The 22,985-nt window shown below is 38.5% G+C and overlaps 1 protein-coding gene across 2 annotated transcripts in view; it reads left to right on the top strand.

The window, feature by feature from the left end:
- LOC109032790 (WD and tetratricopeptide repeats protein 1) overlaps positions 1-22,985 on the top strand; it is a 108,470-nt gene that overhangs the window by 2,542 nt on the left and 82,943 nt on the right. Inside the window, exons 1-3 of one of the 2 annotated variants that reach the window (XM_072297168.1) lie at positions 10,113-10,131; positions 17,606-17,736; positions 19,267-19,378. In XM_072297168.1, coding sequence (XP_072153269.1) covers positions 10,129-10,131; positions 17,606-17,736; positions 19,267-19,378 — 246 coding nt within the window. In that variant the 5' untranslated portion in view covers positions 10,113-10,128. Of the gene's footprint in view, positions 1-10,112; positions 10,132-17,605; positions 17,737-19,266; positions 19,379-22,985 lie in introns of those variants that run through there. The other variant, XM_072297167.1, reaches the window with a different exon arrangement.

Below are 22,985 nucleotides of genomic sequence, written 5' to 3'. Positions count from 1 at the left end.
TTTCGCAAAAATAACGATGGTGGCACCAAAGAAGTCCATCTGGGCTTACCAAGTGCCAAAAGAATCAAGTAGCTCGAGTCGCCAAGTAATCACCAGGAACAGCCTTAACGCTTCCCTCATTGAAGCAAATGACACTACCTAGTGTTAATTCCCAAATAATGCCAAGTAGGTACCTACCCTACGTCCAAGTGACTCTTTTTCATTTCATTTTCCACCGATATCAACATCAGAAACTTATAATTTTACGCAGGTTTAGTAGAGTTTACGTCAAGGTAGAATCCCACAAAGCTAACAAAGAAAATTCTAAAAGATGGCGCCACAGTCGCTGATCTCAAAACATGCCATTTTTCGTCACCTCCTATTAATTTGTAAAGTCAGGATTTATCGCTTGTATCTTGAATATTTCTTAACGTCACTGCTAAGTACATATCCTCAGGATTACGCAGCAACAATCGATGTCAACCCAAAATTTAAATTAGTACCTATCAGAAAATGTGCTGGCTGTTATGAGTATCTTCTTTTTTTGGCTTTTTCTAACGGCCCCCGCGAGCGGACGTGCTACATATCTTTCAAAAATCACGATCCTTTATTGAGTAATATAGATTTAGGCACCGATTGTGTTCCCTCTTATCTTTTCTTCTCCACCCCATAAGCAATCAGTTTTGACTCCTTGCTGCTGCGATGACATACTTCTCTTCCAAAAAAAGGCGCCTGCCGCACGAGATTTCATCGCGCCGCGGGCATCACAGTCTTATTTACAGTAAAAAAAAGTTGAACAGCACACTCACTCTACTTAGTGGGAAAAAAAAGTTGTCTGGCATGGTCATAGTTTAGGTAGAAAAAGGTGAAGCAGTACATTCACTCTAGCGGTAAAAAAAAGTTACACAGCAATCATATTTGTGGTAAAACAAAGATTCAGGTTTGCCTGAAAAACTTAGATTTGGCGGTAACATTTTGAATGCCTTTGGAAATGTTATAAGGGTTGTACTTGTTTGAAGCATTTAACAGTGCTTCCCTCGTTTTATGTCGTCCGAAACTGAGGTAATTTGGTTTCCATTTGCACTTGTCAAATACTTAAATTTTGCTCCTTTATTTTTCGTAAATGTAATCTACTAACATTTTTTTTAGCTTCTCAATGTGAAAGCTCCGACTTTGCTATAATGCGGTCGGGAGGAGTGAAAATATGGAGGGAAGCTCCTTTATTTTTTATGATAAATGGACTTATTTTGCAACGAGAAACTAAAACTTCTGGCTCAGTTTGAAAACAACGTGAGTGCCATTAGTTTCCCCCCGCTGTAAGTGTTTTTACAGATAAGCTAGAAATTGTAGTTCCTAATTGCAAAATGAGGTCCAAATGGCCTTTAATATCCTTGAATTACTTTTAAACAAGATAAAAGATTAAATTTAATGCTGAATCACAAAAGTTAAAATCCAATGGTACAAAAATGAAAAAGAGTAACACTAAGATCAAAATACTTACTCTCATGTTACGTTTTAAACTTTGGTAATCCTTGAGAAACTTGCGGTTAGTTCTTGAAGGTCCTTTAATTTTATTCCGATACGGCCCAACGATCTCAGTTACACAAATCATGCCATGCCCTCCCTCATACCACTCAATTCATTCCACGTCAACTAAGTCAGGTTTGGTATCTGACCCCCTCCAATTTGACTGAAAATTGGCGTATGGGGTCTTAACACAATTCCAAGAAACTTATTTGAAGGGTTTCTCCATCCGACAACGCGATAAGATGACTTGATACAAATGCGTCAGCAACGACCAAGGATAATGAATAGTTGCGGTAAAGGGCAATTTTTGCCCAAATTAGGAAATAACTTTGGGGTCTAGAATTAATCGTAAACTTATCGACCATCAGAAAGCTTCCTGTTCCCTTTTTGAATGAGAATCTACGCGGTCTTTAAACAAAAACAACACAAGGTAATATATCGAGGGCTAACAAACAATACTGCCTAACTGACAATTTTGGCAAAGAAGAGTCAGTCAGCGACTTTGCTGCATTCTACAGTATAAAATACGTTAGCTGATGATTTTAGTTTTTTTTCCAATTCTGTACGGAAGTGCTTCAATGACCCCATAATGTAAAGAAAAATTGCAAATTCAACTTTAATATTACAAAAATTCTCTTGGTTCAGCAAAATCGTCAGTTTGCAGGTAGGCGGTATTGTTCGTTAGTCATCAATATGATAACATGCACCTTGTATGCATACATTCTTTATTTACCTCAGAGGATGTGAAATTCGTCATCACTTATCCATTCGTGAATACGCCTACACAAGATTTGATGGGTCATTTCACTCCTGTCAAAGGTTGTACATAACGGCTGCAAGCTTGGTTGATAGATTTTTGCAGTTTCAAAAATAGGATTTTCGGTCACGATATGGTCACTCCCAAACCATACCTTGTGCACAAGCTTCTCGATTCATTAATTTAATACACCTGGATTCATAGGGAGGTTGTGCGTAGAGTCCTATAACCACAAAAAACCTCTAGTTAGGTTAGGTCAGGTAGCCGCAACTCTTCTTACCTACAATAGCTATGTAAGGAGCCATTGTATAATACTTACAACCTTCCTCGTTTAGATCAAGAATAGAATAAATGTTTTCAATTAAGATTCTGGCTCACTCTTTGAAAATTAAAAAAAGAAGTCAGGTAGATGAAGGTAGAATTTTTAAAAAGAGCCAAAAAAATTAGCTAAAAAATAAAAAATTCCGGCGAGACGGTCCCGATACTCTTGTGGGTGTGGTATGGCTGAAAGAGTAGTGCCAATAATAAGGATGATCGAGCGACGTTCAAAATTGCCGAAAAATGGAAATGCATCTTTTCACCAGTTCGAGTCGATTTTTCTTTCTTCCTTTTCACCACTCACCCACCTACGTCCTTCCAAATTCAGAACAGCTAATTACTGTGAGCACCAGGCGGAAAAATCATAAATTCGACAGTCAGCTCCTTCATTTTAAGTGAACGAATAAATATCTAAATAAGTCTTCGGGATCTGCCACGAAACGAATTTCATAAGCTTAAAGTGCTAGCTGGAATTTTAGAGGAGTTTTTTCGAGCATTCATGTGATCCTTCCTTTGTTGTTCTGCTTACAATCCTTGAGGCTATACCTTAGTGTCTGAAGAAGATGGCCTGCAGCTGACACTCAAATGATACGTATCGGGACCGTCTCGTCAGAATTTGTTATTTTTTAGCTAATTTTTTTGGCTCTTTTTAAAAATTCTACCTTCATCTACCTGACTTTTTTTTTAATTTTCAAAGAGTGAGCCAGAATCTGAATTGAAAACATTTATTCTATTCTTGATCTAAACGAGGAAGGTTGTAAGTATTATACAATGGTTCCTTACATATAGCTATTGTAGGTAAGAAGATTTGCGGCTACCTGAAATGAAGGGGAATAATTAGCGAAAAATTGAAGAAAGTTCAATGATGTATGAGAGTGGAATTTATTTCCTAAAATGCAAAACGAAAATGAAAGTGAGATGAGGAGATGGTAAAAAATCTTGACTTCAAAAAATATCAAATATTTTGAGGTTTGAGACTGAAAAAAGAACTGCTTGTTTTATCCCTCGCCATCTTCTCGCATCAGGAATCAAATCCAATTATCTTTCCTTGTATTAGTGACCCAGGCAACTAAGCTAGCTTCAAAGGTAACCTGGTTGCGTCCGAGACTAACTGAAGGGGACTCTCAGCAGAATTAATTCCCCGTTTCCTTGTTCTAGTTCTGGGGCGTACCTATACTTAAAAAATCTTGACCTCAAATGATATCAGACATTTTGAGGTTTGAAATTGAAAACAGCGTTTGAAAGAGCTGCTTTTCTTTTCTCCTTTTGTAATTTTCCAGAGATTAATCCCCCCCCCCCCACCTCTCCTTTTTAAAATTTTTTTTAGATACTCCCTACTAATTTTGTGTTAAGATCTCATAGGCTTGGCGGAATTTTTACCCTTTTTGAGGGTTTTTTGTGGTTATATCCGTTATTTTTGGTTTTTCTGCACATGCTGAGACCACAAGAGGCTTATTAAAAAGGAGGAAAATGTTAAGCAATGAATATTAGTGGATAAGGATTCATTACAAACAAAGTTCCTTCTTGGTGTTATTCTTCCCTTGGAGATGAAAAATATTTCTATCCAAATTTTAAACAGGGAGAATAAAATTAAATACAGGCACAAGGAAATACTGCTAGTATTTACTGCTGCCTGCATTTATCCTCTTCAAACGGAGTTATGTGGTGATGCTGAAACTAAGGACATGACTTGAAAAACTACGTTAAGAAAAAAAAAAAAAAAAAAAATTGGTCATTTTTGGTCGAAATGACATTTACCAATTTAATCTAGAAACCGTGTACAATTTCGGAAAGAACGTAAAAAAACCTTCGACGTGATGATTCATCCAATTTTTGGCGTTTTTGGCGCTTCAGGACGATTTTTCTCGAAAATTTGGCAACGTAGGGAAAAGGTACAAATCATATTTTTATGTATTTTTTTACGTTCTTTCCGAAATTGTACACGGTTTCTAGATTAAATTAAGTTTCAAACACGTAAACTTGAAAAAACCCCTAAAAATTGATGAAAATTGGCAACAATGGACCGTTAGGCCTTTTAAAATTCACAGGAAGCCATTTTTATGGCCAGATATGAAAAGTACGTAGAAAAATACATATAGTACACACCCATAGAGGGTGACTAAGGTCGAAAAACATTCAAAAGAGCTGCCTTCAAGTATAAAAAGGCCGCTAAAATCGACATCTCGGTCAATTTTCACATCGTGGGAATCCAGGTACAACTATGATATTTTAGTATGTTGTATGGATGGATAAGAGCTGTTATCTGATACAGTATGATAAATGTACTCCACTTTCTTGAACCTTAGACGCGGCGATTTATCGATTTTTTGCCGTTTTTGACACTTTGGGACCAATTTTCTCGGAAATTTGGCAACATAGGAAAACATTTTACTGAACATTTTTTATTCATTTTTTTACGTACTTTTCAAAAATGTACACAGTTTTTGGATTAAATTGAGTTTTGAATGTGTTAAATGGAAAAAACCCCTAAAAATGGGCCATAAGGCCCCTTAAAATTTATCGGAGGCCTTTAAAGAGGCCAGAAACGAAAAGTACGCCAAAAAATACATAAGAATCATGTGCTGGAAGAGTGATAACAGTCGAAAAAGTCGACGAAAATAATTGTTTTTCGATTCCAGGATTTTGGGTTTGAGGCGCTGCTGCGCCCTTGCATGGGCTCCGTTCGGTCTAATATTTGGCACAGAGTCTACCTAAGACTAGTACTTTGAAAATATGAAACATTTAGCAAAATCCAGGTGGGGCCGGAAAAGGCCCAAAACGTTACTCCTCCTTTTTCTTCTTGCGCATTTTAAGTGTTGGAACATTTACCTAATTTTATTCGTAGGTTGTTATGAATGTTCAAGGCTAGCAGTCATGTGAATTCTTGGATGTACATATTCACAAATGAAGTCATAGAAAGTCGATAATATCAGTAAGCTATGAAAGGCTAAAAAATACTTCAAAGATGAGCATAAGAAAATTCTAATGTCAGAGTCCTTGTATATTCGAAGTGAAATAGTTTACTTAAACAATGTACTTACAATTTCTGAAAAGACACATTGCTATGATGATCCTTAAGTATGAACTACTTCCACTGTCTGATCTATTTTTCCAATGAGAAACAGAAAGCCCTTGGGTATTTTGAAATTGGAAACATTCCTGAAGGATCTGGCCACAAACATTTTATTGATAAAAATTTGGAGAGTAGGTAATGAGTACCTAATGGGTAAGTTAACACATTTTTATTGCGAATATCAGATTACCCAGAGTATTGTGAGAACAAAAATCTTTGATAGTAAAGTTAGGCAAGTGAAGTAAAAACCACTAAAATACTCTTATGAGGAACTGAGCTGAAAGACCCGTAGGTAAATTCCCCCTCCAATCCATGAAGATACCTATAGAAAAAGAAGCGAGCAATTTCATTCGCTGAACTCTTAAATTTGAAGTGCATTCCTTAAGTAATACCGCCTTGGGCAGTTTAAAATAAACTTTATGCCAATAAACCTCCTTGGTCCTACCTACAGAATGTAGCTACCAAGAGAAAATCTGGAGTTAGGTATATGTTTCCATAGTATCAGTAGGTATGGGCACCATCGAGGATGTCTGGGCACCGTCGACGATGCAGGACATCCCTACGTTGCCCGTAACATATGTACCGTTCGAGCGCTGCGATCTGATTTGTTTACATTTCAATTACTTACTCAGCAGCATATTAAATCAAAGTGAGTAAGAATAGAGATCTTAGCAGTGTATAGTATAGAGTATCACTTAAATTCCTTCCGTTCAATGCAAATACATTGCCACATCCGCTATTTGCTTTGAGACTCGATAGCTATAGTAGCAATATCCGCGGAGATAGCCTTTCCTTACAATATTATAGGAGATTATTATTAAAGGGAGCAAGGAAAAACAAGGAAACTTGAAAATTGCGATGCAAATTTCTTGAATGAGCCTTCATAACTAGCATGTATTTATCAACATACACATTCTCTGAAACTATACTATGGTTTGAGCACTATAGTGATAATTTGCGTGGCAATCACAACGCACAATTAGAGTGTTCTAAAGGGTTTGAAGATAGAGTAGCCAGCAGCCTGATTGTTGACATTTTTTGTTCATCAGGACAACGTAGATGACATAGGTTAAAAGGCGGAGCGTGATTGGTTGGCTATGTCTTATTGCTGCTTTGTCTTGCTTATGTCGGGTTGAACTCACGACAAGCTAACGGCACTTCTTAAGTTTCCGATGTTTCCGACAGTATGTCATCCATTCCACCTGACAAAGGCATGACAAAGCAACGATAAGACATAGCCGACCAATCTCGCTCCGCCTTTTAACCTATGTCATCTATGTCGTCCCGACAAACAAAAAAATTCAACATTCAGGCTGCTGATAGATGTTGCATGGTCACTGTGGTTTGGCATGTGTAGGGAAAAGGGGGGAATGGGAAGGAAATAAGGACAAATCTATCGGGATCAGAAGAGCGTGTATCAACGTGAGAGAGGATCAGAAAGACAAGTCGTGGTGCGTAACCATAGATACATACAAGAGATATACATGATACAGTCAAAATCGTACAGGGTGCCACCCCCGGGCGGGCTATGCCGGGTCTAGGACAGGGCAAATTTCTGAGATGCTACGTATCAAAGTGCCAGAGCTGGTCTTGATTGATACTACTCTAGGTATGTTGTCATTACCTGGGTGAAGCTTTATAATTCTGCCCATTCTCCAAAGCAGAGGAGGCAAGAACTTATCCTTTAATATCACTAATGTATTGACCCTAATATCGGTTTGTTTAACCCATTTACATCTTTGTTGCTGCTGATGCAAATATTCCATTGACCAACGTTTCCAAAATTTTTCATATAATTTTTTAATTAATTTCCAATTTGTGACCGACGAAGTTGGATGTTCTGCTTTAGTATTTAATATATCGGTCATTGCAGAACCAATCAAGAAGTGGCCAGGAGTTAGTGGAGAGAGGTCATTAGGATCGTTTGACATTGGCCAAAGAGGTCTAGAATTCAGGATTGCTTCGATTTTGTTAAGGATTGTTGAGAATTCTTCGAAATTAAGTACGTTTGTTGTTACAGTTTTGGAAAAATGATGTTTAAAACTTTTGACACAACTCTCCCATAAACCACCAAAGTTAGGAGAGTAACTAGGGATGAATTTCCATTCAACCTGTTTCTCTCGCAAGTAATTTAAAATTTCAGCTGGAAGGTTATTTTCAAACAACAGGGGTTGCCTAAGATTATTTCTAGCACCAATGAACGTTTTTGCTTGATCCGAATATATTGTTAGAGGAATTCCGCGTCTAGATACAAATCTTTGAAGTGCTAATAGGAATGAGTAAGTAGTTAGATTAAATGTTATCTCCAAATGAACAGCTTTTGTAGCGAAGCATATAAATACAACAATATACAATAAATTAACAGCTTTTTTGTTAGGTTGCAAGCGCACTTTGAATGGTCCACAATGGTCCAAGCCTATGACTGTAAATGGTCTCGCAGGTGTGACTCTTTCTTGTGGTAAGTTTCCCATCAACTGCGTTATGTGGGATGGTCTTACTCTACGGCATGGCACACATGAATTGACTATTTTCTTGGCCAACTTTAAACCATTAATTGGCCAAAATGTCGCTCTGACCAAAGAAAGTAATAACTGTGGGCCGCAATGTAACCCTTTGATATGCTCTGACGCAACAATCAAAGACGATAAAGGATGATCCTTAGGCAGTAAAATTTGATGTTTTGCATCGTGGGGAATTGATGCATTTTGTAGCCTTCCTCCGACACGGATTAAACCGTTTTTGACGAAAGGGCTTAAACTGATGATTGAATTACTTTTTGGCAACTCTTCATTTTTACTCAATAAGCTGTACTCATGAGAAAATCTCTCTTTTTGTGCGATTTTGCACAATCTTAATTTGGTATTATTCAACTCCTCACAAGTTAAGTGCCCAGTTCTTTTATTACTCCTTTGTAAGTTCTGCTTAAATTTTCAATAAATCTAAGACAGTACGAGGTTACACGTAGTAACTTATTAAAACTTGAATATCTTAAAAATAAAAACATTGGCTCACAATAAACCGCACTCAAACAAACAATATCAACGTTTTGTGGCTCTACGAATATCCTAGGTGAAGCATTGGAAACAGCTTCAGCACTTCTAATGCATGGAGGACCAAACCACCATAAAGGGGATTCTCCCAGTTTTTTAGCATTGACTCCTCTAGTAAGAAGATCAGCAGGGTTCTCAGCTGAGGGTATGTAACCCCAGTTGTCAGTACATAGGTATTTTCTTATCAGTTCAACTCTACTGGATATAAATCCGTCTTTACTCACTTGTGTATTTGTGTTAACACTTTTAATCCAACTTAGCGCAATGTTGCTGTCAGACCACATTAATACATAATTTATATTTACATCTAATATACTTAAAATACGATACACTAGTTCAGCAAGCAACACCGCACTGCATAATTCCAATTTTGGAAGAGTTACTGGCTTTTTTGATGCAACACGAGATTTAGAACATAATATATAACTCTGAAAATTTCCATTCAATAGTTGGGATGATATATATACACATGCGCCATAAGCGCGGGGAGATGCGTCACAAAACCCATAAACACAAATTAATTTATTTGAAGTTGCAATGACTTGCCTCGACACGCGCAAGTTTTGAGCCAACTGAAGTTCAGTCACAATGTCTGTCCACACCGAAGTGTCCTCCGACGATAAATTATCATCCCATTGCAATTTGAGGGTCCATAATTTTTGATAGAAAAGTTAAGCTCTAATTATAATCGGTTGCAATAACCCAAGTGGGTCATAAATACTATTTATCGATGCTAATACTGCTCTTTTAGTGGAATCCTTTGGGAGTTGGAGCTTACAATTTAAAATGAAAATATCAGCTTTAGGGTTCCAAGTTACCCCTAAAACCTGGTGATCGTCTTCATATGAGAGCATCATGAATGGTTTTGAGGTATCTAAATTTAAATCATTTAATACATGGGGCACATTAGATACCCACTTTCGAAGTTCAAAACCACGTGGTGCTAAAATACTGATTACTCCTTTGATGGATGTTACAGCTAATGGTATTGATTTTTTATTAGTGACGAAGTCGTCAACATAAAACTCTTTTTTGATTGTAAGCGCAGGCTCTGGATAAATATGAGCTTTTTCATGTCCAGCTTGTTGCAGGCATCTTTCAGCTTGGAAAGAAGCTGAACCAGTCCCATACGTCACAGTGTTTAGCTCAAAAATTTGTACCGGCTCATTTTCATTGAAACGCCACAGAATTCTCTGCAACCTTCTATGTTCAGGGTCTATTTTTATCTGACGATACATTTTTGTAACGTCAGCTGTTACTGCAACCGCAAATCTACGAAACCTTATCAGTAAATCAAAAATGTCATGCTGAATTTTAGGACCTACGTGAAGAATTGAATTAAGAGAAATACCATTAGAGCTAGGCGCTGATGCATCGAATACTACACGGCATTTGGTTGTTAAGCTACTTTCATTGAAAACGCAATGGTGAGGAATATAATAAGTCGGTAAGTTTTCTCCTTGATCAGAATGAACTGGAGACATATGCCCCAATTCTAAGTATTCGTGCATGAACTCATTATATTGCTTTCGTAGCTGCGGATGAATTGATAATTTTTTTTCGAGAGAAAATAAACGTCTAAGTGCTGAGCCATACGAATCACCTAAAATTGCTGGAGAATCTTTCAAAGGTAATTTCACCATAAATCTTCCATCTGTGTCGATCTTTAGGGATGACCTAAATAATATCTCAGCTTCATGCGTTTGTTTAGCTGACTGTAATGAGTGGCATTGAAACATGCCTATTTCTGTTTGTTCACTATCATTTTTATACTTATGTTGATAAGAAGATAGAGATAAATTATTAACAGGTGTCAAAATCCATCCTAATTTCGTATTTTGCAAAATTGGGAGTTCAGGGCCTAATGAATATTTTTTGAATTTCAATAAACTCCAAAAAATTGATGCACCGAAAATAACATGTACTTCGCCTCGTTGAAAATAAATAGGGTCGGCCAATTTCGATTCTCCTTGGATGAAGTAATATCGAACTTTGGAAACGTTTTATCTGGAATAATTAGTGGCAGACTTGGCAACACTGCACAAGTTGCTTCAAAAGAAAATTTCGAGTTCAAAGATTGCACTGTGATAACAGTACGAAATTTCGAGATTGATGTTCCTACACCTATAATTTTTATTCCCTGTATCGATTCTACTTTGTTCTTTAAAGTGGCTGCTAAATCCTGTGAAATAAAATTAGCACTGCTGCCACAATCTAATAGCGAGCGGCAGATTTCTGTACGTCCGTCGGAACCGATAAGGCGGACACAAGCAGTGGATAGTCAGGATGACTTGGACTTGGAGTAGAGAACAACTTCTTGATTTGTAGACTGTGGTAAATGCAAAGAAGTATGGTGCTTTCTGGAGCACTCGTAACATGGTCTGACTGAAGAACATTTTTCCTCATGTTTTCTCAGACAATTTAGGCATAATCCAAGATTTTTTGCTTTAACAATTCTACTTCTGACAGGCATAGACAAAAATTCAGGACACTGATAAATTTTGTGTGCTTGATTGCAAAGAGGACATCGAAAGCTATTTCCGATTTTTGTGGAATTTTTAAGACTCTTACCTTGCTCTCGCTGATCATCTGGCAATGTTGACACAGTCAACGCTCGCAATACCTGACACCGTCTTTCCAAAAAATCAAACAATTGGCTCTTCGTTGGGCACTCCTTTTTGGGAGCCACTTTTTCCCATTCACTCAAAGTCTCTTTGTCAAATTTACTAGTAATTAAGAAAATCAAAATCGGATCCCAAGTTTTCGTTTCTACCTTTAATGCATCTAATGCATGACAAGCCTGTTGAACTTGGATAATTAATTTACGAGTTGACTCCTCTGTACACACGTCCGGCAAATTAACTAGAAAACTGACATGTTTATCCACAATGACTCGCTGATTATCAAAATGCTCTAATAAGATTTCTAACGCTGCTGGATAGTTTTCATTCGTTAACTCTAAATTCTGCAATAGAGCAGCAGAATTTCCTTTTAAAGCAGATTTTAAATAAAACAACTTTTGAACTGAAGAAAGAGACCTATCTGCATGAACAATGCAGTTGAACATTTGCCGAAAACTCATCCAGTTCTCGATCGAACCATCAAATGTTGGAATATTAGGTTTTTTCAAGGAGGAAGTCCTTTGAGCAAAATTGTAGCCGTGTTCACTCACATTAGTGGATGAACTGGAACCCCAATCAGACAGTCTGCCGTTGGCAACTGACAACACACTGAAATACAAACTCTCAAAATTGCTTATGTCATCAGAAATGTCTGCATCGCTGATGTTGGAAATTTCGTGTACAATATTTAAGTATTGAGACAAAATGGGCGTTACGGCACTAAGTCTCACTTTGAGCTGTGACGTATCGGCTGCATTTTGGGCTAAATAATCGGAAAATCTCCGTAACTGACCTTCGTACCTCAGCTTCGTGGCACTTAACGCATTAAGCCGCGCAACCGTACATTGGGATTCGTTATCCGACATGTTTTAAATTCACAAAAATACACAGAAATACACAAAAAAGTAGAGAAAGCGCCGACTAGGGGCGAGAGAGGGTGCCAAATGAGGGGCGAAGGAGGGTGCCAACTAGGGGCTATAGAGGGTGCCAACTAGGGGCGAGAGAGGATGCCAACTAGGGGCTATAGAGGGTGCCAACTAGGGGCGAGAGAGGATGCCAACTAGGGGCTATAGAGGGTGCCAACTAGGGGCAAGAGAGGTTGCCAAATGAGGGGCGAAGGAGGTACATAAACAATGAAAAAGACACGAGAACAAAAATGACAAATGGGGCCCCAAATGGAAGGAAAAATAAAAGAGTTCAAATCATATGATCAAGCACCAAGATGCGGTGTAGAGAGACGGAGAGACGGAGTGAAGGATGGTGAGCTAGGCGCTGGGCGGAGGAAGGAGAGGTAAAAAGTCTGAAGAAATGTCAGCTGAGAGAGCAGGAGCACAGGTGCCGTTTAAAATCGCACAATCACAAGTCAGTACTACGATGAAACATCTTAACAGCCCGGACAAAAGCGGAAAGTGTTACTATGGCGATTCGCTTTACTCCGCTATTTCGGAACGCGAAACCGGCGATCGGAGGTTAGACTGTGGACGCGCACGGAGAGCACTCAGCTGATGATAAAATCATCGGATAAACTCATAAAAAATGGGTTTGAAGGTTATGAGGGTTATAGGTTTTCAAAGTTAAATGTTACCAAAAATGCACTTAAACGAACGATGACGATGAATCCCAAGTCTCGCGTCACTAGACAAGGTCAAATCACGTCGGGGTCACCAAAACTGTAGGGAAAAGGGGGGAATGGGAAGGAAATGAGGACAAATCTATCGGGATCAGAAGAGCGTGTATCAACGTGAGAGAGGATCAGAAAGACAAGTCGTGGTGCGTAACCATAGATACATACAAGAGATATACATGATACAGTCAAAATCGTACAGCATGGTTCAGCAAATATTGCTTCTGATATTAGGTAACACACATTGAAATAGTTCAGCACATACCTTAAGTAGAATTTTGGCATCCGACTCGGCATAGATTTGTTGCTAAAACTACTGACGCTGCCTTTGAATCCTTGATATGGGTCTCGCTCAAAACCAGATTACTAGGATTCTTTGACATCGAACAGATTTCTGCAGGGATAAGGGCACTAAAATTCACTTGTCATAGGTACTTACAGTTTTGCTTGTGAACAAATGAACCACAGATGGAGGAAGGTACACAGAACTTGTAGCACGGTAATAAAGGTAGAGACAAAGTTTAGAGATAGTAGTGAACAATACAGGGAAGTTTTATTAGGATGATTTAGTTTGCATTTCGAAATAACAACATTAAATTATTTATTAGTTTAGTTTGTGTGGGTATGTTTACATCTCGCGATAACCTAAAAGTGAAAAGACAAACATTGATTGAATTGACTTGACTGTGACATCAACTAGCTATCCGGCACGAAGTCACGACGGCAGGGAATTCAAAAGTCTTAGAAACCAGTTGATAATAGATAAAAAAACAAATCGGAAAATGAGTGATTAGCGCAAATCTATGTTTTAATCTCAGTTTCTTTCCAAGCGTGGAAAAGAGGGTCGTGATTCAGAATTCACCAGCCGGGATTCACTTGATTCACTCTGTTCACTGATGACATAGAATAATAGCTACTTATTTATTATTCTAAATATGATGATGATGAGATTCTTTCCAAGGTAGGCTTGTGACCGCGATCGCAGTAGCAGGTAAAAATCACTGTGATTCTTGAGTAGCAGTGATCGATCACTGTGACTGGCGAGGAACACCTGTTATTCTGCTCTTTTTTTGGGCAGTTTTCATCAAAAGTTAGTCGCTGATAGTTAAACAGTGAGTAACCAAAACTTTAGTGTTAAACGGCGAAAAAAATTTATGAATGAGCTTGCACATGGTTAATCATAGTTACAGTTGGATACACTGCGATTGCGATAACAAAGCAAAAAGAGCAGTAGCAGTTTAAAAGGAGCAGCATGATAACAGCGGCAGAGCAGAGTAGCACCATAGGGCGGATAGCCAATCACGTGAAATCTCCGAATATTACAATGCATTGTGGGTAGTAACTCCGTGGCCTCACTGCTACTTTTACCTGTGATTCACAGATAGTTCCGGAAATTATGACTTGTGGATTGAACAGTGATAATAAAATATTACAGTATCAATTTTACCACTAAAAGGGAATTGAGAAGAACGAGTGATTTAAAGAGTTTATGCTGTAGAAAATCAGTGGTACTTTTAATTTTGAAGATGTAGAAAGCATTTGGGAAGGATCGTTTGATAAGGTTAACCTGTGATAAATCACAGCATAACCGCCACCTGCTACTTTTCACATGTTATCCGACCTGAGTCAACGAACTGTTGGAGACGGCGGTATTTTTAGGTTATCCTTGTCAGTTATCCTGTGAAAAATCACTGCTACTTTTCACCGTGATTTTTGAGTAGCAGTAACAGTAATCACGTTCCCGAAAAGTAGCCGTTAAGCACAAGCCTATTCCAAGGGATCAGACAATTTTTCGAGACAAATTTATATGGAGCAGCGACAGAGCAGCTAACTGACGCCATGACACTGGCGGCACTGGCGGTGCGTCGTGAATGGTCGTGAATTGAATAAAACAACGACTTTGATCAGTTGAACTTTCTTAAAAATTAATAATGCAAAAACACGTTCTAAATTCAAGGAATGATGCCTATGCACTGGTTTAAACCTTTTGAAATGAGTTGCAATGATTTTCATAAATGTTCGCAACACATTTATATTTAAAACGGATGGCCGATTGCAGGCATTTCGAGGCACGAATGTGAATGTGGTGCGGCAGATTTGAAATAGTGGCCAAAAAAACGGCAATTAATTAGCGATTATTAATTAACTGCGCAATGAATCAGCTCCAAATTTCGCCTGTAGGCGAGGAATTAAGTTTGCCAGCCAGAGTGCAAAGGGTTTTGAGTTTCGTTAAGTTTTTGCGGAGATATCTCAAAATAACGCAAAAGTTAAACGGGCTCGTGCACTATGGTCTGGGGGCGCCGAATTGTGGCCAAAAATCCGATTTTTGAAAGTACGAAAATCTGGCAATCGAGCATATAATCCTTATGTACATCCTTTAGTAGGTGTGAAATGACCCATCAAATCTTCTGTAATTGTTTTTACGATCAGATACATGGTGGCGAACTTCACATCCTCGAGGTAAGTAAACAAACGTGAGAATTTAAAGTGCACGTCATCGTGTATTGCCGTGTGTCGCTTTGTGATAAGTTGGCGTAGATCCCCGATCAAATATGGAAAAGAAAGGTGAAAGTAAGTACTTTTTGATGGTTTAATCGTTTTTAGTATTAAGATTGATTTTATGACCACCATGAGACTCCAAAGTTTTGTCCTGATTTAGGCAAAAAATTGCCTTCATCTTAAGTTTTAGTTATCACTAACACGAGCTAACACGTTCTTATCAGTGCAAGAATGTAGCTCATATGTTCCTCTAACAGGATATCATCGGTTTTTTTGCCGCTTTTTGCCTCTGGGGCCTTTTTTGGTCATTTTAGTGAAGGACTTACACGATTTTCTGCGCAATCTGATTTCATTGCAGAAGGAGATAAGAGAGATGAGACAAGGTCAACGTTTGATATAGGGTGATTCAAATGTATTTTTGGCTGCTGAATCCGAAAATGATATCAGTTTTTTTCCAGCACTTGCCAGATTTCCGGAAATTAAAGTTTTTTTGCAAAAAACCACATTTTTAAGCAAAATAATATTTTCTCCGGAAAAACGACAAATGGTGGATAAAACTTAGGTATTTTTTTTATTCTTCAGCCTGTATACATAATACAAATTTATTAACTCGGCCCGCTGTGGTGCGTAGTGGTTGGAGTGCTGGCTTTAAGATCAAGAGGTTCCGAGTTCAATTCCTGGCTAGGCAACCCGAGAATGGTAATCAGCAAGGTTTTAGGGTCTGATCTGGGTCTGGGTCTGAAGGCCCCAGAGGCAAAAAGATGCAAAAAAACCTATGATATCCTGTTAGAGGAACATATGAGCTACATTCTTGCACTGATAAGAACGTGTTAGCTCGTGTTAGTGATAACTAAAACTTAAGATGAAGGCAATTTTTTGCCTAAATTAGGACAAAACTTTGGAGTCTCATGGTGGTCATAAAATCAATCTTAATACTAAAAACGATTAAACCATCAAAAAGTACTTACTTTCACCTTTCTTGTCCATATTTGATCGGGGATTTACGCCAACTTATCACAAAACGACACAAGGCAATACACGATAACGTGCACTTTAAATTCTCACGTTTGTTTACTTACCTCGGAGGATGTGAAGTTCGCCACCATATATCTGATCGTAAAAACAATTACATAAGATTTGATAGGTCATTTCACACCTACTAAAGGATGTAGATAAGGATTATATGCTTGATTGCCAGATTTTCGTACTTTCAAAAATCGGATTTTTGGCCACGATTCATTAGGCCTAGAATCTTTATAATAATTCTAACCATGAAAATCAGCGCAGAATAGTTGACAGCCTCCAATGAGTATAAGAATGTCAAAGCTATTTAGGTCTAAGTAGTATTGAGTATATCTAGAAAATTTTGCTAGCAGGGTTTGATGATCAAAGAGTAAATTATTTTTAAAATATCGCTAGAAATGAAAATTTTTAGGGACAATTTTTGGTTCGGGGAGGGGCCGCCCTAAAGGGCTAATGCCATATGTCTTGCTAACACGAATATCACCATATTGAATGTGCAATTTTTTTAACTCAGCTCCAGTCAGGATCAATAGACCGAAAAACATAGTACGGACTTAATTCAATATCAATCATTTCTTCTCCTCTTATTTTTCTGGATTAAATGCGTATTTTTGGGGCTTCTGTCCTGATAACCTCTTGATCATTGAAAAATAGATTTCATATTATAGTGAGACAACCTTCAAAACATTAAACTGACATTCAATTTGGTATTCTAATCATATTTTGGCTTTTCTTCTAATTTTTTGGTTTCAAGGGCCTGCCGCCATCTTGGATTTAAGAATTTTGTAAAACTAAGGTCAAATTTGAATTCAGCGACCCAAAAAACATAAGTACACCAAATTTCATGATATTCTGATCATTTCCTGATTTATGGCCCTAATTCGGCGCCCCCAGACCATAGTGTCGTGTAAGATACAGCAGCGGCTCCCATTTTCGTTGTTGGAGATCTCTATAGGCTTGACGGGGTCGCTACCGCTCCTAGTAATACTCTGTAGAGAGGAGTCACTATTACTGTACTGAAACTAGCTATAGCCCTCAAATCCTAGTTAAAAATTGACGACCTTCGGTTCTCCACTGAGAAGTAAATAGTTAAATTCAATTTTTTACCCTCAACTTTCATTCCATTTTTTACAGGAAAGTGCTAGAAGAATCGTCCGTAGCAGATTACATGTGACAGATAAATTTATAGAACGTTTAGGATTAGAAGAAGAATTAAAAGGGCATGAAGGTTGCGTCAATTGTCTGGAATGGAACACCACTGGAGAGTAAGTTTGATTCATGTTCATTGTAGTCATTGAATCCTTTTTCATTACATTACAGCTCATAGCGCGCACAAAATTCGTGTCAGCAATTCCTCCCCCTGCGCGACGCGCCGCGCAGGCCCACCGACTGCGCACCGCAGCGGTAGCCTCCCTCTCCCTCCCGGCGCCGCGGCGCCCGTCCTCCGCCGGCTGCAGGGCAGAGTCCCCGCCCCACCACCTGCTTCCCTTATCACGCCGCATTCATCGGCTTCTAGAACTCTACGCAGCCGCGGCCAGTGGTTCCTTTCCATCCCTCTCTTCAGTTTCTGCAAGCACTGCAGCCGGTCTCGAGGAGGCTACCCATTCATCCTCCCAAAACTTTCGAGTATATCATTATTCTTGCAAAAATTCCCCGTGGAAATTTCTGACCCATGGAATTTTGGACACGGGACTTAGGCTCGAGTCCCGCGGGCTCCCCACAGGACTGCCCGAAGGCTCCGAACAGGCCCTCCCATGGAACTTCTCTAGGGAAGCTCCCCGTGTACCTGCTTCACATGTCAATGAAATAATGAATAGCCAAAGGTGCTTACTTTGAAGTGTACTATCTGCCAATAGTACTAACTACTTGAAGCATGTGATAAGGGGGCTCCCATTTCAACTTTATCTTCACATTCGTAAATTTTATCATTATGTTGGAGATAATTTTGTTGTATAATTTCATCGATGATTTGCATCAATTCTGATATTTCTTTATATTTTGCATCCATAAAATTCTATCGAAGATTCGGAGATGATACATTCCTAATAGTGGATATGACTGACCGACAAATTACCAATATGGTCAAGCAAATTCAACTGTCGTCAAGTTACTGCGAAATTCGGAATTTTTTGGGTCCCCCCCCTCGTAACCTTATCTAGCTTGACCTATGCTTATCAGAATTATCTAATTTACCCTCAAAAAACCAATCCGCCAATTGAGAAATAGTCGGTAATTTCGCAAAAATTTGCCAGTTTAATAAAATGTTACTAAATTAACATAAAGGCACCAATGCAACGTGAATCTTTAATTTAACTGAAGGTCACCTATCTAACTGCAACAATGTGTTCAAAATGAAAGTAGTAATTAAAGGAAGATCCTTGTAACCTACTTAAATCTAAATTAATGATTCAGGAATACTATATTCCCATTGAAAGAATATGATAGTGACAAAAATCGTTCATACGAAGTTTCTCACAAAGCGTGAGGCGAGGATGCCATCCACTCGGCCATCGCTGCCAAGAATATCTACAGCAGTGAATTATTAATATTCTTAGATCAAGTCTATTACAGTGGAGAAAGTTTTTGTGTTTCCTAAGTGAGAAAAAAACTGCACCAAGAACCAAAATATTTCATTGAGTTATTCAAGTTTTTAACCTGGTGTTAGAATTCAATAAAAAAAAAAATTAATATGCGCTGAGATGTTTCATTCCAAACCCTACTCCATAGTTCATTCTATTCCCAAAAACTATATTTTGCTTCCAGATAATTAGTAAATAAAGCTATGATCTTTGCAGGCTTCTCGCTTCCGCATCGGATGATGTTCATATCATTCTGTGGTGTCCATTCAGGAAGAAGAAATTGAAGTCTATTACAACACGTCACATCGGAAACATTTTTTCTGTGAAGGTAATATGACTCCATAAATTTGAAGAAACACAGTTTTCGAAAACTGTCTGACTGGAGGCTTGATTTTTGAATTTAAAAGTAAACATTTTATTGTACTTGTGATCTCTTCTCTTGTCACTCAGATATTAGTGATCGAATCCTAAAGTTATTGCTATGGGAATAGGAATATTAGTGCAAAAATTTTCAAGTTGGGTCATTGTGTTACGGAAAATTTGACACTTCGGCTTAAAAGCTATTAAAAGTGGCAGGCAATGATTACAGTAAATCCAAGAGAAAGAATAAGAAAATATTGCTGGGTTTACATTATTCGAAGGGGAAAACAAAGTCAAGAGAAACCAAAAATTAGATCTACAATTATAATAAACTGCAAGACAATAATTCAACACAAAAAATGTATAAGCTAATAGATTGAATCTTTTCATTTCCTCTTACTTTGGGGTCGCTTAGGGTCGAAGTAGTTCAAATGAGACTACCAGCATGAAACTTGGTGTAAATATAGTTTAAGGTACCTAGAACGAAAATCAATCGGAACCCAAGCTGGATCTCCCATGGTTCCCCGTATTTTAGACGCCACTTCAAGTTTATTTCCATTATCATCTCATTTTGCAGGTGTTCCAACGTACCTATTAACCTGAAAGGGCCCTGCACACTCCTGGTGCACCTTGATCTATTTTTAATTTTTTTTTTTTTTTTTTTTTTTTTTTTTTTTTTTTTTTTTTTTTTTTTAAATCAATTTCTATCAAAATGCTGATCAAAAGTCATCATTGCGCCAACTCTCTATGATGCACCGTTTTTGCACAAAGTTTCAATTATTCGGCGATAATGAGTCAAAAAATATTCCTCATTCACTCAAGTGAACAGTCAGCTGTGTATCAACAAGGAAATTGGGAGAACTGTAGCACCGAGCGGCAGTCTTATCTCAGATTCCACATGCCTCTTTGCTTGACCATCCAAAGCAGTTTTGTGAGGAGCATAAGGGCAGGAAAGTCGGAGAAAAACAGTGAATGTCAAACGGATGAGAGCCGGAGGGAGATAGCCTCAGAGTAGGCAGGAACAGAGAAGATAGACTCAGAGTAGGCAGGAACAGAGAAGATAGACATGTGCTACGTTTTTCCTTATTTACATCAGGCCTGTTCTTTTTGACTCTTAGTCTTTTTTTATTGCCGAATAATGGGACAGTTGCGCTGGTCATAAAATCGTGTTTTGATGCTCGTTTCTTGTAGATTTGCTGAAAATAGGTACTAAGATCTGTCCAAACCGCAACTTTTTACGTTCAATATTAACGATTTATTAGATATCGCTCTGTAAAAAGTCAGATTTTTGACGTCATCCACTGCGGCAGTGATACCCTTGGTTTCTTCCTCTTTTGTTCGATCAGTAATGCAGGAGACGCAACGCAAAACTTCAACGACATTAAACACAGACAAACTCAAGAAACAGATGGATTAGCGCTTCATATATCTTCTTATCAGGAGATAACACTCTTGACACAAAGAGATTAAGCGGTCAGTCAGTTCACCATATTTTTTTTTTTTTTTAATGTCGTTGAAGTTTCCCATTGCGTCTCCTGCATCACTGATCTAACAAGAGAGGAAGAAACCAAGGGTGTCACTGCCGCGGTGGATGACGTCAAGAACCTGACTTTTCAAAGGGCGATATCTTGGTTAATACTGAACGTAGAAAGTTGCGGTTTCAACAGATCTTATTATTTTCAGGTAATCTACAGGAATGAAGCATCAAAACACAATTTCGTGACCAGCGCAACTGGCCCCATGAAACTTTGCGAGCATGTTGTGCGAAAACGGTGCATCCTAGAAAGTCGGCGCAATGATGACTTTTGATCAGCATCTTGAGGTGAATTGAATGCGAAAAAAAAAAAAAAATTAAAATCGATCGTGGTGCACTTTCCCATAAAGACTGTGTGAGGTACTTTTGCAGGAATATACTCGAGTGTATTTAGAATGAGGAAACATTGACATTCAAGTCCATTTTACCCTTGTTATTGGTCGTCATGTTGAAACTTAGCGGTTTAGCGCCATTTCTCCGCGGTTTCTCAAATTTCCGCGGCTTGGTCGCAACGAGATGTATGAAATTTGGCTGGAATATGCATAAATATATGAAGAACAAAAATCTGTTGAGACCCTAGTTCAGTTGGCCATTTTTACCCTGGCTAATGGCCGCCATTTTGGAAATTAACAGCGCAATCCTGCTTCTCCGCGGTTTCTCAGATTTGCGCAACTGTTTTGCAGCTAGACAAGTGAACTTTGGCAGGAATATCTTTAAGTGTGTTGAAAGTAGAAAGTCATCGAGACCCAAGTTCGGTCACCCATTTCACCGCTGGACCTAGATGACGGCCAACGTCATCCAGGAGAAAAGCGATTTGCCCTGTTCCTCCGAGGTTTGTCGGATTTTTGTTGCTATTTTGCAACTATATGCATCAAACTTGGTATGAGCACGTGTAAATAGGAATTGACAGAAAGTAAATACGGAACCCAAAAACTCCGAGATTTAAAGTCAGTCAGCTATACCCTGGTTAATGGCCGCCATCTCGAGAATGAGCAGTCGTCCTGTTTTTCCAAGGTGTCTCGGACTTTTGCTGTCCTGTAGCAGCCGTATTTGCAACGCAGCCGCGAAAATTTGAAAAACCGCGGAGAAACGGCGCTAAACCGCTAATTTTCAAAATTAAGGCCAATAGCAAGGGTAAAATGGTCAAATGGACTTGAATGTCAATTCTTCCTCATTTTAAATACACTCAAGTATATTCCTGCAAAAGGAGGGGTATCGATAAGGGCCTTTTTTGGCCTACCCTAAAATTCCTCAACTCTGCGATTTTTTGGTCATCGAAGGTCTATATTTTACGGAATGCACAATGGTTTTGTCATTTCCGGTCTATTCCGGGGTCTACCACTGGCCTAAACATGGGTCTGAAGGCCAATTTCGGCGAAAAATGCGGGTTTTTCAGCATTCGACGCGCTGTTTCGTAACGATCCCTTCGGAGGACAAAAAAATCCTTCAAGTATGTTCATTAGGGATGTAAGAGAGTCACTTTGGCCAATTTTCGTCGATGTCAAACTTTGCGCTCATAGTTAAAAAAAACTTTTTAGAATTTTTCTTGATTTCCATCATTATTTAAAATGGCTTAAAAAAGGCGACTCATCTTACACCAGAATTAAACTTTTTTGGCAGAAAATGGTCGTGGGTGGTCAAAACCTTCCTCTAAGAACTTTTTCCGATTTAAAGCCCCCCCAAAAAGCCGGTGTTGCCATATTTCATTGCCTAAAATCACAGAAAACCTAGTACTTATTTCAGTATTTGGGGGCTATTTCTCGTCGAGCTCATTCAGAAAAGTCCAAAAACCTTCATTTTTCATATGTTATGGCCGAATCACCAGTAATTACATACATTTATCTAACTACAGAACCTCCCATCGCGGCACGGCGTTGCCACATCATCGGGGAAAAATCGAGAAAAATCCACGTTTCCCTGGATTTGAGCCATTTTTTCGGCTTAGGCGGATGGAATAAAGTTGAAAGACTTAAATTGCAGTATTCAGAGAGATGCAAGTGGATCATACCTTGTGCCGGTATTCATTATTTTAATATATTGC

Source organism: Bemisia tabaci, chromosome 2, assembly GCF_918797505.1.
Source record: "Bemisia tabaci chromosome 2, PGI_BMITA_v3".
NCBI lineage: Eukaryota > Metazoa > Arthropoda > Insecta > Hemiptera > Aleyrodidae > Bemisia > Bemisia tabaci.
Note: the sequence above shows the minus strand (reverse complement) of the source record. Positions and strands in the feature narration are given on the sequence as shown.